At 40.0% G+C, this 18878-nt stretch overlaps 1 protein-coding gene across 5 annotated transcripts in view; it reads right to left on the bottom strand.

Moving 5' to 3' along the window:
• The window catches only part of usp19 (ubiquitin specific peptidase 19), a 33631-nt gene extending 15870 nt beyond the window's left edge, over positions 1-17761 (bottom strand). For 3 of the 5 annotated variants that reach the window (XM_047360233.1, XM_047360241.1, XM_047360250.1), the window contains exons 1-6: positions 17397-17761; positions 6460-6840; positions 4828-4956; positions 4542-4678; positions 2988-3521; positions 163-544 (exon numbers count right to left, since the gene is read on the bottom strand). In XM_047360233.1, the coding sequence (XP_047216189.1) occupies positions 163-544; positions 2988-3521; positions 4542-4678; positions 4828-4956; positions 6460-6676 (1399 nt within the window). In that variant the 5' untranslated portion in view covers positions 6677-6840; positions 17397-17761. The remainder of the gene's footprint in view (positions 1-162; positions 545-2987; positions 3522-4541; positions 4679-4827; positions 4957-6459; positions 6841-17396) is intronic. The other 2 variants (XM_047360260.1, XM_047360269.1) reach the window with 1 other exon arrangement.
• Positions 17762-18878: the final 1117 nt, after the last annotated feature.

Genomic DNA, 18878 nt, shown 5'->3' with positions numbered 1-18878 from the left:
CAGTATTTTCCCCCAATTCCATTTATCTGTATAGAATTATACATTCTCTTCTCTATAGAGAAGAGAAATGGTGATGGTGGGGGAGATGGGATAATCAAAGTCTTCCCACTTCTAGCCAAAAAAACCTGTTTAGTGTAAACTGATTCTTCATTCCTAACAGACCTTCCTGTTGCATCATCTCCAGAGTGGGCTCTTCCTTTGACTGGTCCCGTTTCTCTTCTCCGTCACAGCTGCTCGAATTCTGGGTTAACCCCGCTGATTGGCTCTGCCTGCAAACCACACCGTCAGCCAGTACTGGTAGTGCCTCTGTTATTCCAAGCCGTGGGGATATTAAAGTGTCTCGCTGTGATTCAGGTTCAGCAGGTTTTCCCTGCGACTCAGAGTCTGTCCTGCCTCTCGGCTTTTGAAGAGAGCTATCCAAGTTCTTGTTGGAGCCAACTGGGCTCAGGAAGCAACTGGTGATTTCAGGAGCTGCTAGTTGGTCATCGGTCACAGGTCCTGTTAGTTCAGAGGCATCTGATGACTGGCTTCTCTTCTCCACCACCTTCAGACAAACAGATGGGACATTTAGCTAAACATGCCATAGGAGGGTGTTCACCCCCCTTAGAGCTTTGGAAGCAACAAAGATGACCTGAATAATAATGGATTGTTTTACTCCTTCTCTGCTCCAACTGATCCAGAAAGCAGGTAGTTCCAGTTTCAACCAAAGCTGGATACAACACAGTATCAGGATGTCCAGGAATCCAATGATCCAAAAAGGACATTGTTTTTCACTTTAATAAAAGGACGTCTGGCCTATTATTAAAGTGATAAAGATCATAACCCCCCCAAGGCCATTCAAGTCTTTGTACATAAAAAGGTTAAACAAAGAAAATGACAGATCTTTCAGGTTCTTACTTGAACAGATCATGTCTGCAGCACCGGATGTTATCAGCTTTCTACAAACTGATTTTTTTAATGGGTGAAAACAAATGTCTACATTTTAAAACCACAAGCAACCCCACAGATATGTTCAATTATCACAAGATGGTAGGTAAAAAGGAGCATTATTCTGATTGACCCCAGTCATCTCCTCATCATTCCTGATCCCCACATATTTACTGAGTAACCTCCACACCTCAAAATGCAGCAGCTGACTATACTGATAGTTCTCTGGAGTAAAAATCCTAAAGAACCTAAATGGAAAATATTGAATCTGTAGATATTCACAAACAAACAACAAAAAGTCTCTTGTTTACAGCACAGGTAAGGAAACCACCTCACAACCGAACCCAGTTATTAAAATCCTTGACTACACTGAATGGTCAAAACTGGTCTTTCATAAACTGTACGACTGTATCACAGAAGAACTGAACCTCAGATTGAACACTTAGAAACGCTGGATCTCAAAGACTGGACTCTGATCCAGTTTGAATGGCAGGCCAATCCAGACCCAACCCCACCTTATTATTGGGTCCCAGTGAACTCTATGCTGTTGGACCGAACCTAGATAAATATCAATAAAATTCAGTTTAAAACAGAAAACTTCAGCATTTCATAATTTGGGGATTTGTATTTTTATAAATCTACACTTGTGGACATTTTTTTAAATTAACTTTATAAAGACCTGGAATGTGGAAAGATCTACCAGAACAAACCAGACCGTATTTCAGAAAAACTGGCCGTTTATGTTGTTTCTGGGTTTACCTCTGTTCTAATGTTAGGGTGTCTTGTTTCAAGTTAACTTAGTTTATTTTGTTAGAAGTCGTTAGGCTTAATGCCATATGAGCAGGAATGCTAACATGTCAGCAGGCTAGAATAAACAACTGAATTTCACTGCGTTTATTCTTGTGTGGAAGTAGAGTCGTTAGAATGATCATCATGGTCAACTTATCCTTTTTTTTGGCTTTCAAGTTCAAAGCAAAACCAATAATTGCTGATCTTTAGTTGTTCTTGACCCATTACTTTATCTATTATTACAGATTAGTACATAACATTTTAAAAACCCATGATATACAATATATAGAACATTTATAGGTTTTAGTCTCTGTTCAATTTGAAGGTTTTAACCAAGATGCAGAACTTTGGCAACAACATCATATTTTGCTGAAACCAATAGAAACAGCAGCTGATATACCGACAACAAGAGAAGTAATAAAAACAACACTACAAACACCAACTCTAAGACTCCTGAGAAACGATAAAAGCGCCAGAGCAGCTCAGTGTTCCTGATTCAGCAGAAATGATGTCCTTATGTCTTTGGATTAAAAATCATCTCCGTCTGTCATGACAAGTGAGAGGAAAAGCTCGTTTCTCCAGTCGGAGAGGGAGATGCCAATATTAAACTTGGTCAAAGTAACAGTTTGAGCTTCACACAGCGTCCGTCTCCTCTCTGTCACGGTATGAACCGTGCACTAATTACACAGTCTTTATAGTCAATGAGAGTGTTTGCACTGCCTCAGCAGGGCGACGCAGAGCCATCCGGCAAAATCTGACCCCATTCTATGGTGAATGCCGGAGCCGGGTCAGGATCACACTGCACCAACATGAAACTGAACTAGCACAGTGTCCGTATTGCTATACACATTAACTTAGGTAATGAAAATGGTTAAATGCACCAAAATAAACAAAACATAAAGCTTCTCTACTTGCTGTGCTCACCCATAGTAGAACAAAAATATCCGTGAAGTAGTTTTAACTTCCACAGAGTGAGTTGTTTTGGTCTGACCTCCGCAGTTATCACTGGCACTTATTGCGCCATCTGCGCATGGTTCTTGGAGCACCTCTGGGCTCTGCAGCAGAGGGCAGCGCTTCGAATGTAAATCAGGATGGCGGAGCGGAGAGGGACGCGGTGTAAACCCGGAGTTACAGTTGTATGTATATTGAATGTATTTTCAGGGAAAACAGTCGAGAATCTGAATCATTTTCTTCATTAATGAAGCAACAACAGTAAATACTTCTCAGAACAATAAAGCCAGAGTGTTAAATAAACACCCTTACAGTCTCACCTGAGCTCTTTCGACAGCAGCCGCCCCCAGCTGTCCAACTTCCTGACGGCTTCCTTGCCCGTTTTCTCTGTTGTCATCATTCCTGTGTGACAGTGGGCTCGGTCCAGAGCTTGGCTGTGGATGAGGGATTTTACCATTTGCTGCAGTAAATTTGACAGAGACTGGGTCCCTTTCTGCTCCTTTACTTGTCTTGGGCAGCCGTATAGCGGTGCTCATGGCACTGGGTTCCTGAGATGGCTGCTCGCCTTTTGGGGCTGCCTTGGTGATATCCAGGCTGTCCTCAGGCCCCTTTTTCACCTGTACAGAGTCTGTAATGGCCTCATCGCTTGGTTTGATTTTGAAGTAGCGCTTAAAGCCCTGCTCAGGCTTCCCACTGGTGCGACTCTGTTCGCTGTGTGCAGTTGACGAAGGAGGCCGTGGCTGGAGTTGAGGCTGCGCTGAAGAAAATGTGGGTTTCTCTGATGATTTCAAGGTAGATGGTTTTGTTTCATTTGTGGTCTCTGGTCGGGCCACATACTTTTCCTTCTTGTTTGACTGAAACAGAGGTTGAAAAAGAAATATGGCCATTGATTATTACATGTGGGGCTTTGTTTACAAGTTTACTTGCAAAAAGTTTAATGTCAAACAAACACTTTTTGTCCGGACCAAAGAAGCGGACTTGGCCTGAAACAATTTATCTTGATTAATCGATTATAGAAACGACCATCAAGTAATTTAGTAATTGAATAATCGTTAACTAGAGTATTCAGACTCTAAAACATGCCATTTGCTGAAAGAACAACCCACTCCGAGCAATAATTAAGGCACAACTGTACAGAAATATCTACATTTTGTATTTAAAATGAAAAACCTTTATCTGTAAATATGCTCTATCCAGAACTGCCAGAAGTGGCAGAGCTTTAGCTTCAGTTGGTTCAAATTCTGTATAAATCTCCTATTAAGCACCTTTTGCTATCACATTCCTAAATCGGTTAATAAAAAAAAGTCAACAAATTAATTAATTAATTAGCAAAATATTCATTAGTTGCACACTTTATCACAAAGGGCTTATTTCTCTTAAATAATGTTCAGAAATCTGTCTGAATCTGTTGGTGAGCCGAGATAATCCATCCACCTCACAGGTGTGGCAGATCAAGATGCTGATAAGACAGCATGATTATTAAATGGGTGTGCCTTAGCCTGGTCACAATAAATCTAGAAGTGTGGGTTTTATAACACGGCACAATGCCACACGTTTTGAGGGAACGTGCGATTGGCAGGCTGACTGCAGGAATGTCCACCAGAGCTATTCCCCGTGAACTGAGTGTTCATTTCTCTACCATAAGCCGTCTCCAAAGGTGTTTCAGAGTATTTAGAAGTACATCCAACTGGTCTCACAACGGCAGACCACGTGTAACCACACCAGTCCAGAACCTCCACATTCATGCTGAGACGGTTTTAGATCTTTGAGTCCAGCTCATGAAAAATGGGAGCAACAACAGAAGTGTTGCCTTTCTATTTTTGTTCTGTGTTGTTTGATGGAAAGAAGGGAAGAAAAATTTGAATATGACTCACCTTAAGAGACGGCCAAATGTGAAAAGGAATCTTTTTGTGCATAATGAGATGCAGAAATCCTCCTTTCTCCTTGTACTGTGCTTTACTACATGAGGCCTCTATTTCCTCCTGTAACTGACAGCTCCACTGGCGTCCATCTGAACAACAAGATTATTATCAGAGACAAACCAAAATACTGTGGGAAAAGAATACTTACAAACATCTGCTTGAATCCTGCACCAAATAACTCTGTTATTCCACACATTGATTTAGCTGGAACTACTGTTAAGGTTTTAGTAATACTAACCTGGGAAGGACACATTGCAGTTTGTATCAGTGAAAGTGGTGTTGATGTCCTCTATCCTCTGGACACCCTCTCCACAGCGCAGTCTGACAGTCACTTCATTGACGTTCTGCTTCCAGTCCACAAACACATCTGGAAACACAAACACAAGTTACACTTCAGTGGAAGCGGAGGACAGACATGAAGATCCTTCTCCCTCCATTCTTATGTTGATTACTAATACACCTGACCAACTCCCAGTGTATTTGAAAGACTGACTAAAAGTGGACACAATGTGATGTAAATTAACTTCATAAGAAGAAACAACTGCCAAACCTCCTCTGTACTGCTGACCTTCAATGGTCTTATTAGACACACAAATGCACCTTGACACATTACAAGCCTACAGGCTACAGAACTGCTCTTATATGCTCATATGTTCAGAAACACTTTTGGAACGGTCAAAGCAGACAGAACACAGCACAGGCAAGACATGACTGTACTTCTTGAGGAAGCTTAGGTCCTTTGGTGTTTGCAGCAAGATGCTGCATATCTTCTATAAGTCTGTTGTGGAGAGTCTGATCTCTTCTGCCATCATCTGCTGGGGAAGCAGCATCAGAGCCAGGGACTTAAAAACGCTCAACAAGCTGATAAAGAAAGCTTGGTCTGTTCTGGGGACTCCTCTGGAACCTCTGGAGATCATTGTGGAAAGACGGATTCTTCATAAAATGAAGAACATTATGGAGAACCCTGAGCATCCTCTTCATGAGACTGTCCTACAACAACAGAGTGTCTTCAGTCAGAGGCTTCTTCAGATCTGCTGTAAGACGGAGCGCTACAGGAGATCCTTCCTGCCCACAGCCATCAGCATCTACAACGACTCTTTGAGGAAACCTTCATAATATGAGCTACAACAACATTTAATTTCCTTTTAAAGTATTTTTGAATTTTAACATGCTTTAAGGTAAAGTCAAGAGAACAGTAGGCATTCTTTGTGGACACTAATGCACTGCAATGAAGATATATTTGCAATATATTGTGCACTAAATATGGACTCTGTAGTCATGAACAAATACCACTGAGTCTGGACTTTCCCACACTTCTAATCTCTCACCAACTCTGACTTAATCCCCCTAAAATGGTCAAACCCTCTCAACTAGTGGCAGTTGGGTTCCCTGTAGAGCTCCTCCATGACTGGGTTAAACATGACATTTGATAGAAAATCACCATCACATAAATCATCGAGGTCTTAAAGAATATTTCCCCCACCTAATGTCTAAGTATTCTAAATATACAGCAAAAAGCGCTTCATATTACTGCTAATAACTATTCACAACAAATATCATCAATGCATGAACACCACATGCACACATCTGTTAAAACATTACAGTACTGTTTTTCATTAAAAAAAGACAGCAGAGCATAATAACTTGTGCATTTTCAAACAGCATAAACACATCATTGTTTTACATAATTAACCCAAGTGTCAGTTGAGAGTTACAACTTTAAGGGTCAACACTTTTCTTAAGATGTATAAAAAGAGATTGCAAATATGCTTAGCAGTTATTAAACTCTGTTAACATTAAGGAGGGAAATATACTTCAAAGCACAGATCCTGAAGTTTTTTGGTACTTGCAGCATTTCATTTCATTTTACCTTTCTTGACCTCTGCAAGAACTCCATCTACTGCTGCATTGGCGGCTGCTGCAGCAGCCCTCTTGGCCTCTCTGCTCTCCTGGTTAACCTTGTCCTTCTGTTTCTTCTTACTGGTACTGGCGGTCTGTTCTGAGCCACTGCCCCGTCTTTGCTGAGTCCCGCTGCGACGCCCCAGTGTCTCACTACCAGCCACTCCGTTGCCTCCACTGCTGGCCATCTTCAGGCACTTAGCGCTAACAGGCCGCCCGTCGCCAGAATCACTACCGCTGCTGGGGTCTGGATCTGAGGTGTGCCTCTTCCTGCCTGGCCCGGCAATCTTGGCGATGATACTGGTCTGAACTCTCCCACAACAGAATCAGGGTGGGAACAAGGGATGGGTAGCTGCAGCAGAAGACAAAGGGCATTTTGAAAATAAAAATAAAAAATTGTATAACTATCTGGTAATTGTGGCACGATCCCAGCCTTATTATCATTTTTGTTTTTTAGTTCACTTTCTGTAGAAGATCCCCAAGTGGGCTAGGAACCATTGATTCAGCTGGCATTTCTAATTTGAATAAATGTCTTAATAAAATTTAAAAATACAATTTTCACAGGCCCCTATCTTATTTACCATCAGAATGGTTATAGCAGTGGTATGTTAACAACTCCATGAGAAAATCAGCTCATATTTTCTCAAGCTGTATGAAGCAAAAAGACACTAGTAAAAGGTCACCTTATGCTTTTTGTTCATAATACATAACGTTTTTGTCTGCTTGTTCCCGAATCATTCTGTAAATGGTTGCCATGTCTGCTGTCTGATAGATTCTTAAACATTTCAATGCCCTTTTCTCATTAGGGGCAGAGTGTTAGGTGTTTGAAGTGTGGTGTCTATTTTTGATTAGAGTCCCCATGAGTGAATACTTTGTAGATCACTGCAATTACAACTATAAGTCCTTTGGGTGTTTTGTACCAGCTTTGCAGATCTAAAACCTGAAATTTTTGCCATTTACCAACAGACTGCCCACTGGATTTAGGTATGGACTTTAACTAGGCCATTCTAGCACATGAATGTGCTTTGATCTAGACCATTCCATCACAGATCTGGCTATATGCTTAGGATCGTTGTGCTGCTGGGAGGTGAATCTTGGTATTTGACATCATCTAACAGGTTTTGACCAGGATTGACCTATACAGGTCCTTCTCAAAATATTAGCATATGGTGATAAAGTTAATTATTTTCCATAATGTCATGATGAAAATTTAACATTCATATATTTTAGATTCATTGCACACTAACTGAAATATTTCAGGTCTTTTATTGTCTTAATACGGATGATTGTGGCATACAGCTCATGAAAACCCAAAATTCCTATCTCACAAAATTAGCATATTTCATCCGACCAATAAAAGAAAAGTGTTTTTAATACAAAAAATGTCAACCTTCAAATAATCATGTACAGTTATGCACTCAATACTTGGTCGGGAATCCTTTTGCAGAAATGACTGCTTCAATGCGGCGTGGCATGGAGACAATCAGCCTGTGGCACTGCTGAGGTCTTATGGAGGCCCAGGATGCTTTGATAGCGGCCTTTAGCTCATCCAGAGTGTTGGGTCTTGAGTCTCTCAACGTTCTCTTCACAATATCCCACAGATTCTCTATGGGGTTCAGGTCAGGAGAGTTGGCAGGCCAATTGAGCACAGTGATACCATGGTCAGTAAACCATTTACCAGTGGTTTTGGCACTGTGAGCAGGTGCCAGGTCGTGCTGAAAAATGAAATCTTCATCTCCATAAAGCTTTTCAGCAGATGGAAGCATGAAGTGCTCCAAAATCTCCTGATAGCTAGCTGCATTGACCCTGCCCTTGATAAAACACAGTGGACCAACACCAGCAGCTGACACAGCACCCCAGACCATCACTGACTGTGGGTACTTGACACTGGACTTCTGGCATTTTGGCATTTCCTTCTCCCCAGTCTTCCTCCAGACTCTGGCACCTTGATTTCCGAATGACATGCAGAATTTACTTTCATCCGAAAAAAGTACTTTGGACCATTGAGCAACAGTCCAGTGCTGCTTCTCTGTAGCCCAGGTCAGGCGCTTCTGCCGCTGTTTCTGGTTCAAAAGTGGCTTGACCTGGGGAATGCGGCACCTGTAGCCCATTTCCTGCACACGCCTGTGCACGGTGGCTCTGGATGTTTCTACTCCAGAATCAGTCCACTGCTTCCGCAGGTCCCCCAAGGTCTGGAATCGGTTCTTCTCCACAATCTTCCTCAGGGTCCGGTCACCTCTTCTCGTTGTGCAGCGTTTTCTGCCACACTTTTTCCTTCCCACAGACTTCCCACTGAGGTGTCTTGATACAGCACTCTGGGAACAGCCTATTCGTTCAGAAATGTCTTTCTGTGTCTTACCCTCTTGCTTGAGGGTGTCAATAGTGGCCTTCTGGACAGCAGTCAGGTCGGCAGTCTTACCCATGATTGGGGTTTTGAGTGATGAACCAGGCTGGGAGTTTTAAAGGCCTCAGGAATCTTTTGCAGGTGTTTAGAGTTAACTCGTTGATTCAGATGATTAGGTTCATAGCTCGTTTAGAGACCCTTTTAATGATATGCTAATTTTGTGAGATAGGAATTTCGGGTTTTCATGAGCTGTATGCCAAAATCATCCGTATTAAGACAATAAAAGACCTGAAATATTTCAGTTAGTGTGCAATGCATCTAAAATATATGAATGTTAAATTTTCATCATAACATTATGGAAAATAATTAACTTTATCACAATATGCTAATATTTTGAGAAGGACCTGTATTTATCCCCATCAACTCTGACCAGCATACCTGAACATTATCATGACAACAATAAATCCAAATTAATGGTGTTTGAAAACTCCTATAACTGGCTGTACTGTCAGAATCGTTACTTCTACAATTTTCTCCACTGCTGGATCCATGAGCGCATCATAAATATCAATAAATTCAAAAATATAACTAAATGCGGTTACTCTGAGCAGTTTAGTAATCAAAAAAAAAAAAGAAATTTCACAAGTGGTGTCCTGAATAAGCCTGTTAGAAAATGGGGCTATGATTTCTGTGCCATAAACAGCAACACAGTTACCTAAAAATAGACTGCAGAGAAGTTATTGTTTTGACAATAACTACCACAAAATATCATGATAAAATTTTATGCCCACCCCTAGTATCCACCAGAGGTGAGACCAAGTGATTGTGCTTCAAGTCACAAGTCTTTCCACCCAAAATCTTCAGTCCAAAGTCAAGGCAAGCAAGTCTCGAGTTGAGTTTAAGTCCTAAAATTTTATTTTCCAATCTTAAAAAAAATGACCAAATCTGTAATTTAATCATAAAAATAATTAAGATTTTTTTTTTTAAAAAGGTGTCTGTTTGCCGGACAACCAGCAAAATGAAGTGAACGTCAAAATCTGTGCTGATGTTGTCTTTTACAAAAAATATTAACCGAAACAAACAAAACAGACGACAATGAACAAACTTATCCATAATTTTAAAAAACTGATTTCTATACAAAATAAAACAAAAATACACGTTAACTAAGGGCAACAATAAAAACTTGATTTTACTATATGAGTAACATCAGGTGTGTGTGTTTGTCGTTCAAGTTTCAAGCACAAAGAGTTGCCATCTTCATGATTAACTCAGCGAGCACAAAAACCTTAGTGAAGTTAGGTTATTAGCTGTGATTAATATTTGTTTGTTTAAATATCTAAACATGTCTCTCTAGTTTCAGCCCACAGTTTCCTAACTCTTTGATCACCTTGGAACCTGTGTAGGGAAATGAGATTATCTATCATTTATCTCTGCATTACATGTAGGGACTATAAAAATGTAACTGTTTGGAAATTAAATAATACTTTACCTGATTCAATAAATGTATAAAGGACATTTGTGAAATAAAAAAAATATATATATTTCTATTTGCATGTGGATAAATAAATATTGCTAGCATAATAGTGTCATTAAACTATAATAAGAATTGCATTTGTAAAATATTAATTAAACCTAAATATTAAAGACAAAGAACAGAGGGAGATTAAAAACATATTTTCTGCTATTTTGTCTTTGTTTTATTATTTACTTTTAAAGAAAAAAAAACCTTTATTATTAGAACTGTCTCCAGGCTTGTAAATAAGAATCTGAAACACAAATCTGCACCTTAATATTATAGTTCAGTTATTCTGCACAGCAGTCTACTCCTTGTTTGGATGATGCCATGCTCTGATTTTATTTTGGTTCTTTTCCTAGCTGTGCGCTAACCCCTCTGATAGCGCAGCGTGAAACGACCTCTACCTGTCCGAGTCTTGCTGCTGAGGCAGAAGAAAAGCAGGAAAACCGCTTGGTAGAAGCAGCGTGCTTGTTGCAGCAACAGGAGGAGGAAATATTGGTAAATGGCTGGGTGTGCACAGTGGGCTGGATCGTGTCTGGAGCTTTCAGTTTGTAAAATATAAAGTATTTTCAAGTTGAGGGCGTCAAGTTGAAATGAAGTCAATGGAGTGAAAGTCTGAGAGTTTTTTATGATTTTATCAAGTCGAGTCATTTCTAGTCTACAGCTCTGGTATCCACACAACATGATGGTTCCACCACCATGTTTTATCACTACATAAGGTATTGATGGGCCAGACCATACTGAGACTCTGGTGTTTGCTTTGCCAAAGTGAAGCAAGGTGCAACATAACAGGGAGTCAGAGCTCAAGTCGTTCAAAACCATATTTCACCATTAGGTGCCGCTAGAGCTGGGCGACATGAAGAAAATTTTATATCAGAATATCTTTGTGCTATATCACAATATATATCACGATATGTTTAAATAACCTTGAAGAACAAATGTTATATACAACATTTTAGTGCCTAAAATTGCACTGGTTATACTTGTTTCTTGGGCTGTCTGCATAACTGTCTGTTTGTTGCGAACCTGGGTATGAGACTTCAGCCTCTTGCGTCTCCATCTTTCAGCACTCATGAGTCAAATAACATAAAGCAGCGTCATGTCGCAAAACCACAAGACGGAGCTTCTTTGTGAAAAACTTTTTGTATTCATGTTTATCATTCATATAAACTGAATGTATGCAAAGTGACAAGACTATTACATTTGTTGTAGGCTACTTTATGCAATATTTCCTTGAATAATTGATACAATTATGTTAGAAACGATAGAAGAGAAGTAGCACAATAGACACTTTTCTATCCTCCCAACGGTATGTATCGTTTTATTGCCCAGCACCAGTCTGAGAGATGATGTGGCTTGGGAAGAGGATGTTTTTGTCTTTTTAAAGAAATTCCAAGTGTTTTCTTTTTTTTTTTGAAGCATCTGGCTCTGATCCTGCTGGCGTTTCACTAGGCTGTGAAGCGGATAACTCTGCTGCAACCTGGTCAGGCAGCACACCACCTGCTTCCATCTCTGATATGGCTCGGTACTTTATGTCCTCCATCTTCTCTGTAATGATGTATGTTGTTTTGAATCTGATGCAATCATCCACTAATGATGCAATGTCTAGCAGGGTGTCAGTGGAAATGTCTGCAAATTTCTACCAAAGGTAATCTAGGATGGAGATTCATCTTTATGAACTGCCAAGATGCTGGAACAGAAGAGATGCAACATAGAGTTGACACAGGAGACAGTGACATAGCCCTCCCCTGATAGGGCATCAGTGAAATCCACCAGTGGTTTTAGAACCTTGTGTACTGACTCGAGGACTTCCACATCTTCCCAAATCAGAACAAGATGTTGTGTTTTTTTGTCTGAGGCCAAGACCTGAGAAATCGCTCTCTCTTGTTCCAGCACTCGGTCCGTCATTTTGTAACGTGATCCCCATCTAGTTGGAGACTTGCAGGGATCTTAAGATATTTCTGTGCAGTGTCCAGATATCTCCTCTTCTTCCAACTGAATAAAAAACTGCTTACAATCTTTCTGCAAACATAAACAGCACCCTCAATGCAGGGGTGCTTCTCTCTGACAAAGAAAAACAAACAAACAACTAAATATAATGTAAGTAAATTTAGCGAACTGGTCACCCAGCCTCATACTCAAAATATTGCTGTGTACATTTATATAATCTCATATTTTACATCAGTTTTAAACAAATTGTTTTTAACAATGTTGTACATGTTTGTATAATCTATGAATTGATTATGCAAATGCTTAACAAATTGAAAAACATGCTTCCTAATTTTTCTAGAGGAATTAAAAAAACAAATAATTTAATTAAAGTAAAAAAAACAAACATCCTTATTTTTTTTGTTTTACTGTAAACAAATAAAAATCAAAAAATATTACACCAGCATGCAAGGTTTACAACAGTCTTCATTTTGCAGTGGATGACTTTAGGTGACTTTTACTGTCATGGTTTTGCAGCATGTTTTGCAAATAACTGCCTTTTGTTCTTCTTTGTGAAATCCAAAATAATATTGAACCCAGTGCTGTTTCTCTTCAGAACTAGCTCGTCCGACTACTCTTCAGTATTCCCATTCACTTGTTCAGCTGAAACTCCAGCTGTCGTCATATTTCTTGCATTCTTGTTGCTGTGTGTGTGCCAGGTAGAAAAGTGTCCAGTTCGGTGGAGCGGTTACTGATGCCTTCATAGCGTGTGGGACAAAGAAAGCTCACAGTGAATTATATGAGGATGGCTTAATCTTGCCATGCCAATTTGTACTCGATGGTCACGATAGAACCATTTTAACCATCGAGCGTGAGAAAACCAGTGATACATCAAGTATATTTAATATATCGGCCACCCCTAGGTGCTGCTTGAGTTTAAAGGTGGTATAGGCCTCAAGACACATTCGTGCAATGCACAAAATGCTTTGAATGCCTCCAACACAAGCATGAAGGACAAATTTACAGAGTCCTCGATTTATAGTCGTCCTGTCAACAGATTCTCCCACCTGAGCTCTCAAGGTTTGCAGCTCACCCAGATTTACCATGAACCTCATGGCTGCTTCACTGATTAACCAGCTCCTTCCCTGCCCAGTCAGTTAAAGCAGGCGGCCATGTCTTCTTAGGTTTTGCAGTTGAAAATAGTTCCAAAAGTGATCTGAGAGATGTTTAAAGTTTGCTGCTTCATAAAATAACCCTGCTTTACACTTCTCCAGAACGCCATCCCTGCTGTGTTTCTTGCTCTTCATGACATTTGTTCACCAACGATTTTTAACAAACCTACGAGGCCTTCACAGAACCCCTGGATGTTTACAGAGATTAAAATACACACAAGATATTAGTTATGGGACATCTGAGGACTTTATTAACGGCATCATATTAAAAGTTGTACAAATGCACCTACCTACCTACAGTGTGAAACAACTTAAAATATGTCTTATATTCTAGGTTCTTCAAAGTAGCCACCTTTTGCTTTGATTACTGCTTCGCACACTCTTGGCATTCTGTTGATGAGCTTCAAGAGGTAGTCACCTGAAATGGTTTTCACTTCACAGGTGTGCCCTGTCAGGTTTAATAAGAGGGATTTCAAGCCTTATAAAAGGAGTTGGGACCATCAGTTGTGTTGTGCAGGAGGTGGATACAGTACACAGCTGATAGTCCTACTGAATAGACTGTTAGAATTTGTATTATGGCAAGAAAAAAGCAGCTAAGTAAAGAAAAACGAGTGGCCATCATTACTTTAAGAAATGAAGGTCAGTCAGTCCGAACAACTGGGAAAACTTTGAAAGTGTCCCCAAGTGCAGTCGCAAAAACCATCAAGCGCTACAAAGAAACTGGCTCACATGAGGACCTCCCCAGGAAAGGAAGACCAAGAGTCACCTCTGCTGCGGACAATAAGTTCATCCGAGTCACCAGCCTCAGAAATCGCAGGTTAACAGCAGCTCAGATTAGAGAACAGGTCAATGCCACACAGAGTTCTAGCAGCAGACACATCTCTAGAACAACTGTTAAGAGGAGACTGTGTGAATCAGGCCTTCATGGTAAAATAGCTGCTAGGAAACCACTGCTGAGGACTGGCAACAAGCAGAAGAGACTTGTTTGGGCTAAAGAACACAAGGAATGGACATTAGACCAGTGGAAATCTGTGCTTTGGTCTGAAGAATCCAAGTTTGAGATCTTTGGTTCTAACCACCGTGTCTTTGTGCGGCGCAGAAGAGGTGAACGGATGGACTCTACATGCCTGGTTCCCACCGTGAAGCATGGAGGAGGAGGTGTGATGGTGTGGGGGTGCTTTGCTTGTGACACTGTTGGGGATTTATTCAAAATTGAAGGCATACTGAACCAGCATGGCTACCACAGCATCTTGCAGCAGCATGCTATTCCATCCGGTTTGCCTTTAGTTGGACCATTATTTATTTTTCAACAGGACAATGACCCCAAACACACCTCCAGGCTGTGTAAGGGCTATTTGACCAAGAAGGAGAGTGATGGGGTGCTGCGCCAGATGACCTGGCCTCCACAGTCACCGGACCTGAACCCAATCAAGATGGTTTGGGGTGAGCTGGACCGCAGAGTGAAGGCAAAATGGCCAACAAGTGTTAAGCACCTCTGGGAACTCCTACAAGACTGTTGGAAAACCATTTCAGGTGACTACCTCTTGAAGCTCATCAACAGAATGCCAAGAGTGTGTGAAGCAGTAATCAAAGCAAAAGGTGGCTATTTTGAAGAACCTAGAATATAAGACATATTTTAAGTTGTTTCACACTTTTTTGTTCAGTATATAATTCCACATGTGTTCATTCATAGTTCTGATGCCTATATATATATATATATATATATATATACACACACAAATACACACACACATTAAAGCTTTTTTTTAACTGCTAGAAAATAAACTACGTATTCACTGTTTTTTAAGCATTCAATAATTTAATTAAAGAAATAAATAGTCAGATTTTCTGTGGCAAATGGATGTAAATAGTAGTATTTTCAAAGCTTACTGCAGATTTGCCTCATTATCATTAAAACAAAGGCTTTGAGTTTGGAAATTCTTTTGGCCTCAACTGCAAAAAAATACGAAAACAATTTAGTCTATTTTCTGCAATAAGAGTAAATGTTACATTGTCCTATATACTATAAAATTAAACATAATTCAAAAAGTTTGATATTAACAGAGGAAAGCTTTGTTTTATACCTCAAGTTTACATTGTAAAAAATATATAAGACATCATTAATAATTATGTTCTAATTAAGGGGGAAAAAAAATAGTCTGCATCAACCACCTCTGCTGGGTGGGGTGGATTTGTATCATTCCGAATGTTTAGATATATAAAGCCAGAGGTAAGCGAGTTAGAAGCTACTTCATATCCACAAACAAACAAACAGAAGGGTGCTTTAAGCCAATTAGGAGCAGGTCTCAAATGACAATACTGAAGGGGAACACTTTGGGGTAAGAACGCTGTCAAAAACAATGTGTATGTAAAGACGGAAATGTGTGCATATTAGTCAATAGTTGTGCATAAGTAAAATCCAAAAGAGGTATTGTATAGTTTCTCTGTAAGAATACAAAATAAAATGTTACAACTTCAAGAAATTACAAACACAAAGTTCAAATTTACAGTTGTGGTTTATTCTTTATGAATACAATATGCTATAACAGTTTGTGAATACGATTTATTTTCTTTGAGAATACGAATTTACATCAGCGACTTGGCGTCACGTGATCTCAGGCTCAGAATATAGTGGGTGGAGTTATACAATGATGCACCTCTGAATTTGTTGCGAACCGCCAGCAGAAGAAGAGAAGAAGAAGCAGCAGCACTAGCGCCAAAGGAACGGACCAAGCGCATATATTAACGACATTAAGACATATATAATTTTAACATTACCTGACTTTGTACCGTAGTTTCTTGGTCCGTCATCTTAGCGCTAGTGCTGCTGCTTCTTCTTCTCTTCTTCTGCTGGCAGTGCGCAACAAATTCAGAGGTACATCATTGTATAACTCCACCCACTATATTCTGAGCCTGAGATCACGTGACACCAAGTCGCTGATGTAAATTCGTATTCTCAAAGAAAAGAAATCGTATTCACAAACTGTTATAGCATATTGTATTCATAAAGAATAAATCACAACTGTAAATTTGAACTTTGTGTTTGTAATTTCTTGAAGTTGTAACATTTTATTTTGTATTCTTATAGAGAAACTATACAATACCTCTTTTGGATTTTACTTATGCACAACTATTGACTAATATGCACACATTTCCGTCTTTACATACACATTGTTTTTGACAGCGTTCTTACCCCATAGAACACGGCCATTACAAAATAATAAAGCCGGGCCTCTTTTCCTTAGCATAGCAAAAAAAAAACAGCATGTACCGTAAAATGAAAAAGTTAACAGAAACAGACCAATATGATTTTATAGACATTTTAGTACACTTTTAATTACATACTAACTTTGCTCTTAAAGCAGACAGCTTTATTAGACTGCTCGTCTAATAGCAGCCCGGTATCCGGTTAGCTGGCTGCGGCATTAATGTTCTCACATGTCTGCGTGACATTTAACAAATGGTTAGCCTCATAGCATAACTGCCTGAGTCATAACACTTAGGTAATCATGCCATGTAGCATACGAAATACTACTGCTTTGTCCCAATGAACTCCATTTAGTAGGTAGCCTTTATTAAAATGTACGTGTGTAAACAAAGTCAATAATTGCCGGTGCGCTAGACTTTCCCTTCTAATATTTCCACCATAAAGGCTTTTCTGACCTGCAGTTTCCTTCTCTGCTTCACGTCACTGTGTGCAGCCACTGACTACAGTTCAGCAGAGAGGTCGCTAAACCTGATTCACAGCAGCGCTTCTTTTTCCCGCAGAAGGCAGGACAGACTCCGTGGCTAATGTCATTAGCAACATGCTAATTGTAACTGAAACGAAAGGGTTGACACGGCTACCTGAGTACAGATAAACGGTCCCCGACACCAGGTGACAACAAGCTTCCGGGTATTTTGAAGCACAGTATCTATTATAACACTGAAACTGGAGGTCTACGTACCTTTAATGTGGTCGTAATTCCGCCTGAATACACCTGAATCCGCCTGAATACACAATAGCAGGCGACTCCTTAGCGGACTCTCCCGGCTGCTGCTGTGCTCCTTCACGGCCTCGGGCGGCTGCGCTGTTTCTGCCCGGATTCGAACCCCCGCGGTCTACTGTTTCTAGAACGTTCTACATTTAACCAGGACCCATTTCTGTCAAACTAACCCAGTAATTCCAACGCGAAAGAAGAACAGATTATGTAAAAGCGAATTTAGTCCATTGGTGTCACTGGTTTCAGCGGGTAGAACCGACTTTGTGGGAACCAAAATATACCGCTTCCCAACCAGACCCGAAATGACTGCTGGTCTGCGCTACTTCCTGAATGCCACTCACACGTGATCTGAGCCCTCTGCGCTTGAGCGATATCCAGTCGGCTTACTCTACAGGTAATAAAAATCTCAAATTTATAACGCAAAACCCTTACATTTATTTAACAGCTGAACAATAATTATGATAATTTTGCAAAACAAGCTTCAAAAATGAAATGTCACATTAACATAATTAATGTCACATCTGGTTTTCAGATGAATAGCAAAATAAATGCCATCATTCAGTGTTGAAGGAGAAAAAATAAATCTTTCGATAATTTGCGATTCTAAACCCATCCCTGCAAGTAAAATTATGCAAATTGGTCTTGGGCTGAAATAAGTTGGCTCAGCAGGCTGATTGACAGAAACATGGCCTCAGAGGTACATGGGCAGATCTCTCTGAGGTCAGTCTGCAGATACTTGCAGTCTCTGGTGGTGCTGCTTCAGTACACAGAGATTCAGCTGGTCAGGATGCTCTGGATGATGCAGCTGTAGAATTTGGTTAGGATGATTTCATTCAGGTCACATTTCTTTTTTAAACCCATTGGTCTTCTCTACTTTGGGTTCACAAGTGACATCAGTTACATCTGAATATTTCATGATGATGTTCTCTTATTTGTGGCAGCCCAGTCATTTGTTAATAGTGTTGATAAGTATTTTTGTCTGAAACCTATTGTCTGCTTCTATCCTTAAAATAATTTTTAGCAACACCCCACTTGTTTTAAACATTGACCCCACTCCACTCAAAATTGGCAACTCTTAGAATCTGAAGCAAGTCCAAACAAAACGGGAAGGCTATAAAAAAGGAAAACATCCACGTAGAACCAAGGATGACATGAAAGCGTCGGAACAGAAAACTAAAACCAATATAACTTCAAAAAGGAAAAGTCTGAGCAAAAGAAATGAAAGATGGAGAGAGAAAAGAGCTGATGTTTGTGAGTGAACTGTAAGAAAATGGCTGAAGGAAATGGGATTTACATCCAGAAAACTTAAACCACTATCAACACCTCAAACATGGCAGCATCATGCAGAGGATGCTTTTCTTCAACAGGGACATGGAAACTGATCAGTGTTATGAGAAGATGGACTGAGCTAAAAAAAAATAGTTTAAATCAAAACATATTCATGTT

This window comes from Girardinichthys multiradiatus, chromosome 1 (genome assembly GCF_021462225.1).
Source record: "Girardinichthys multiradiatus isolate DD_20200921_A chromosome 1, DD_fGirMul_XY1, whole genome shotgun sequence".
In the NCBI taxonomy this organism is placed as follows: Eukaryota; Metazoa; Chordata; class Actinopteri; order Cyprinodontiformes; family Goodeidae; genus Girardinichthys; species Girardinichthys multiradiatus.
The sequence above is the reverse complement of the archived record's forward strand: the minus strand, read 5'-3'. Positions and strand labels throughout refer to the sequence as shown.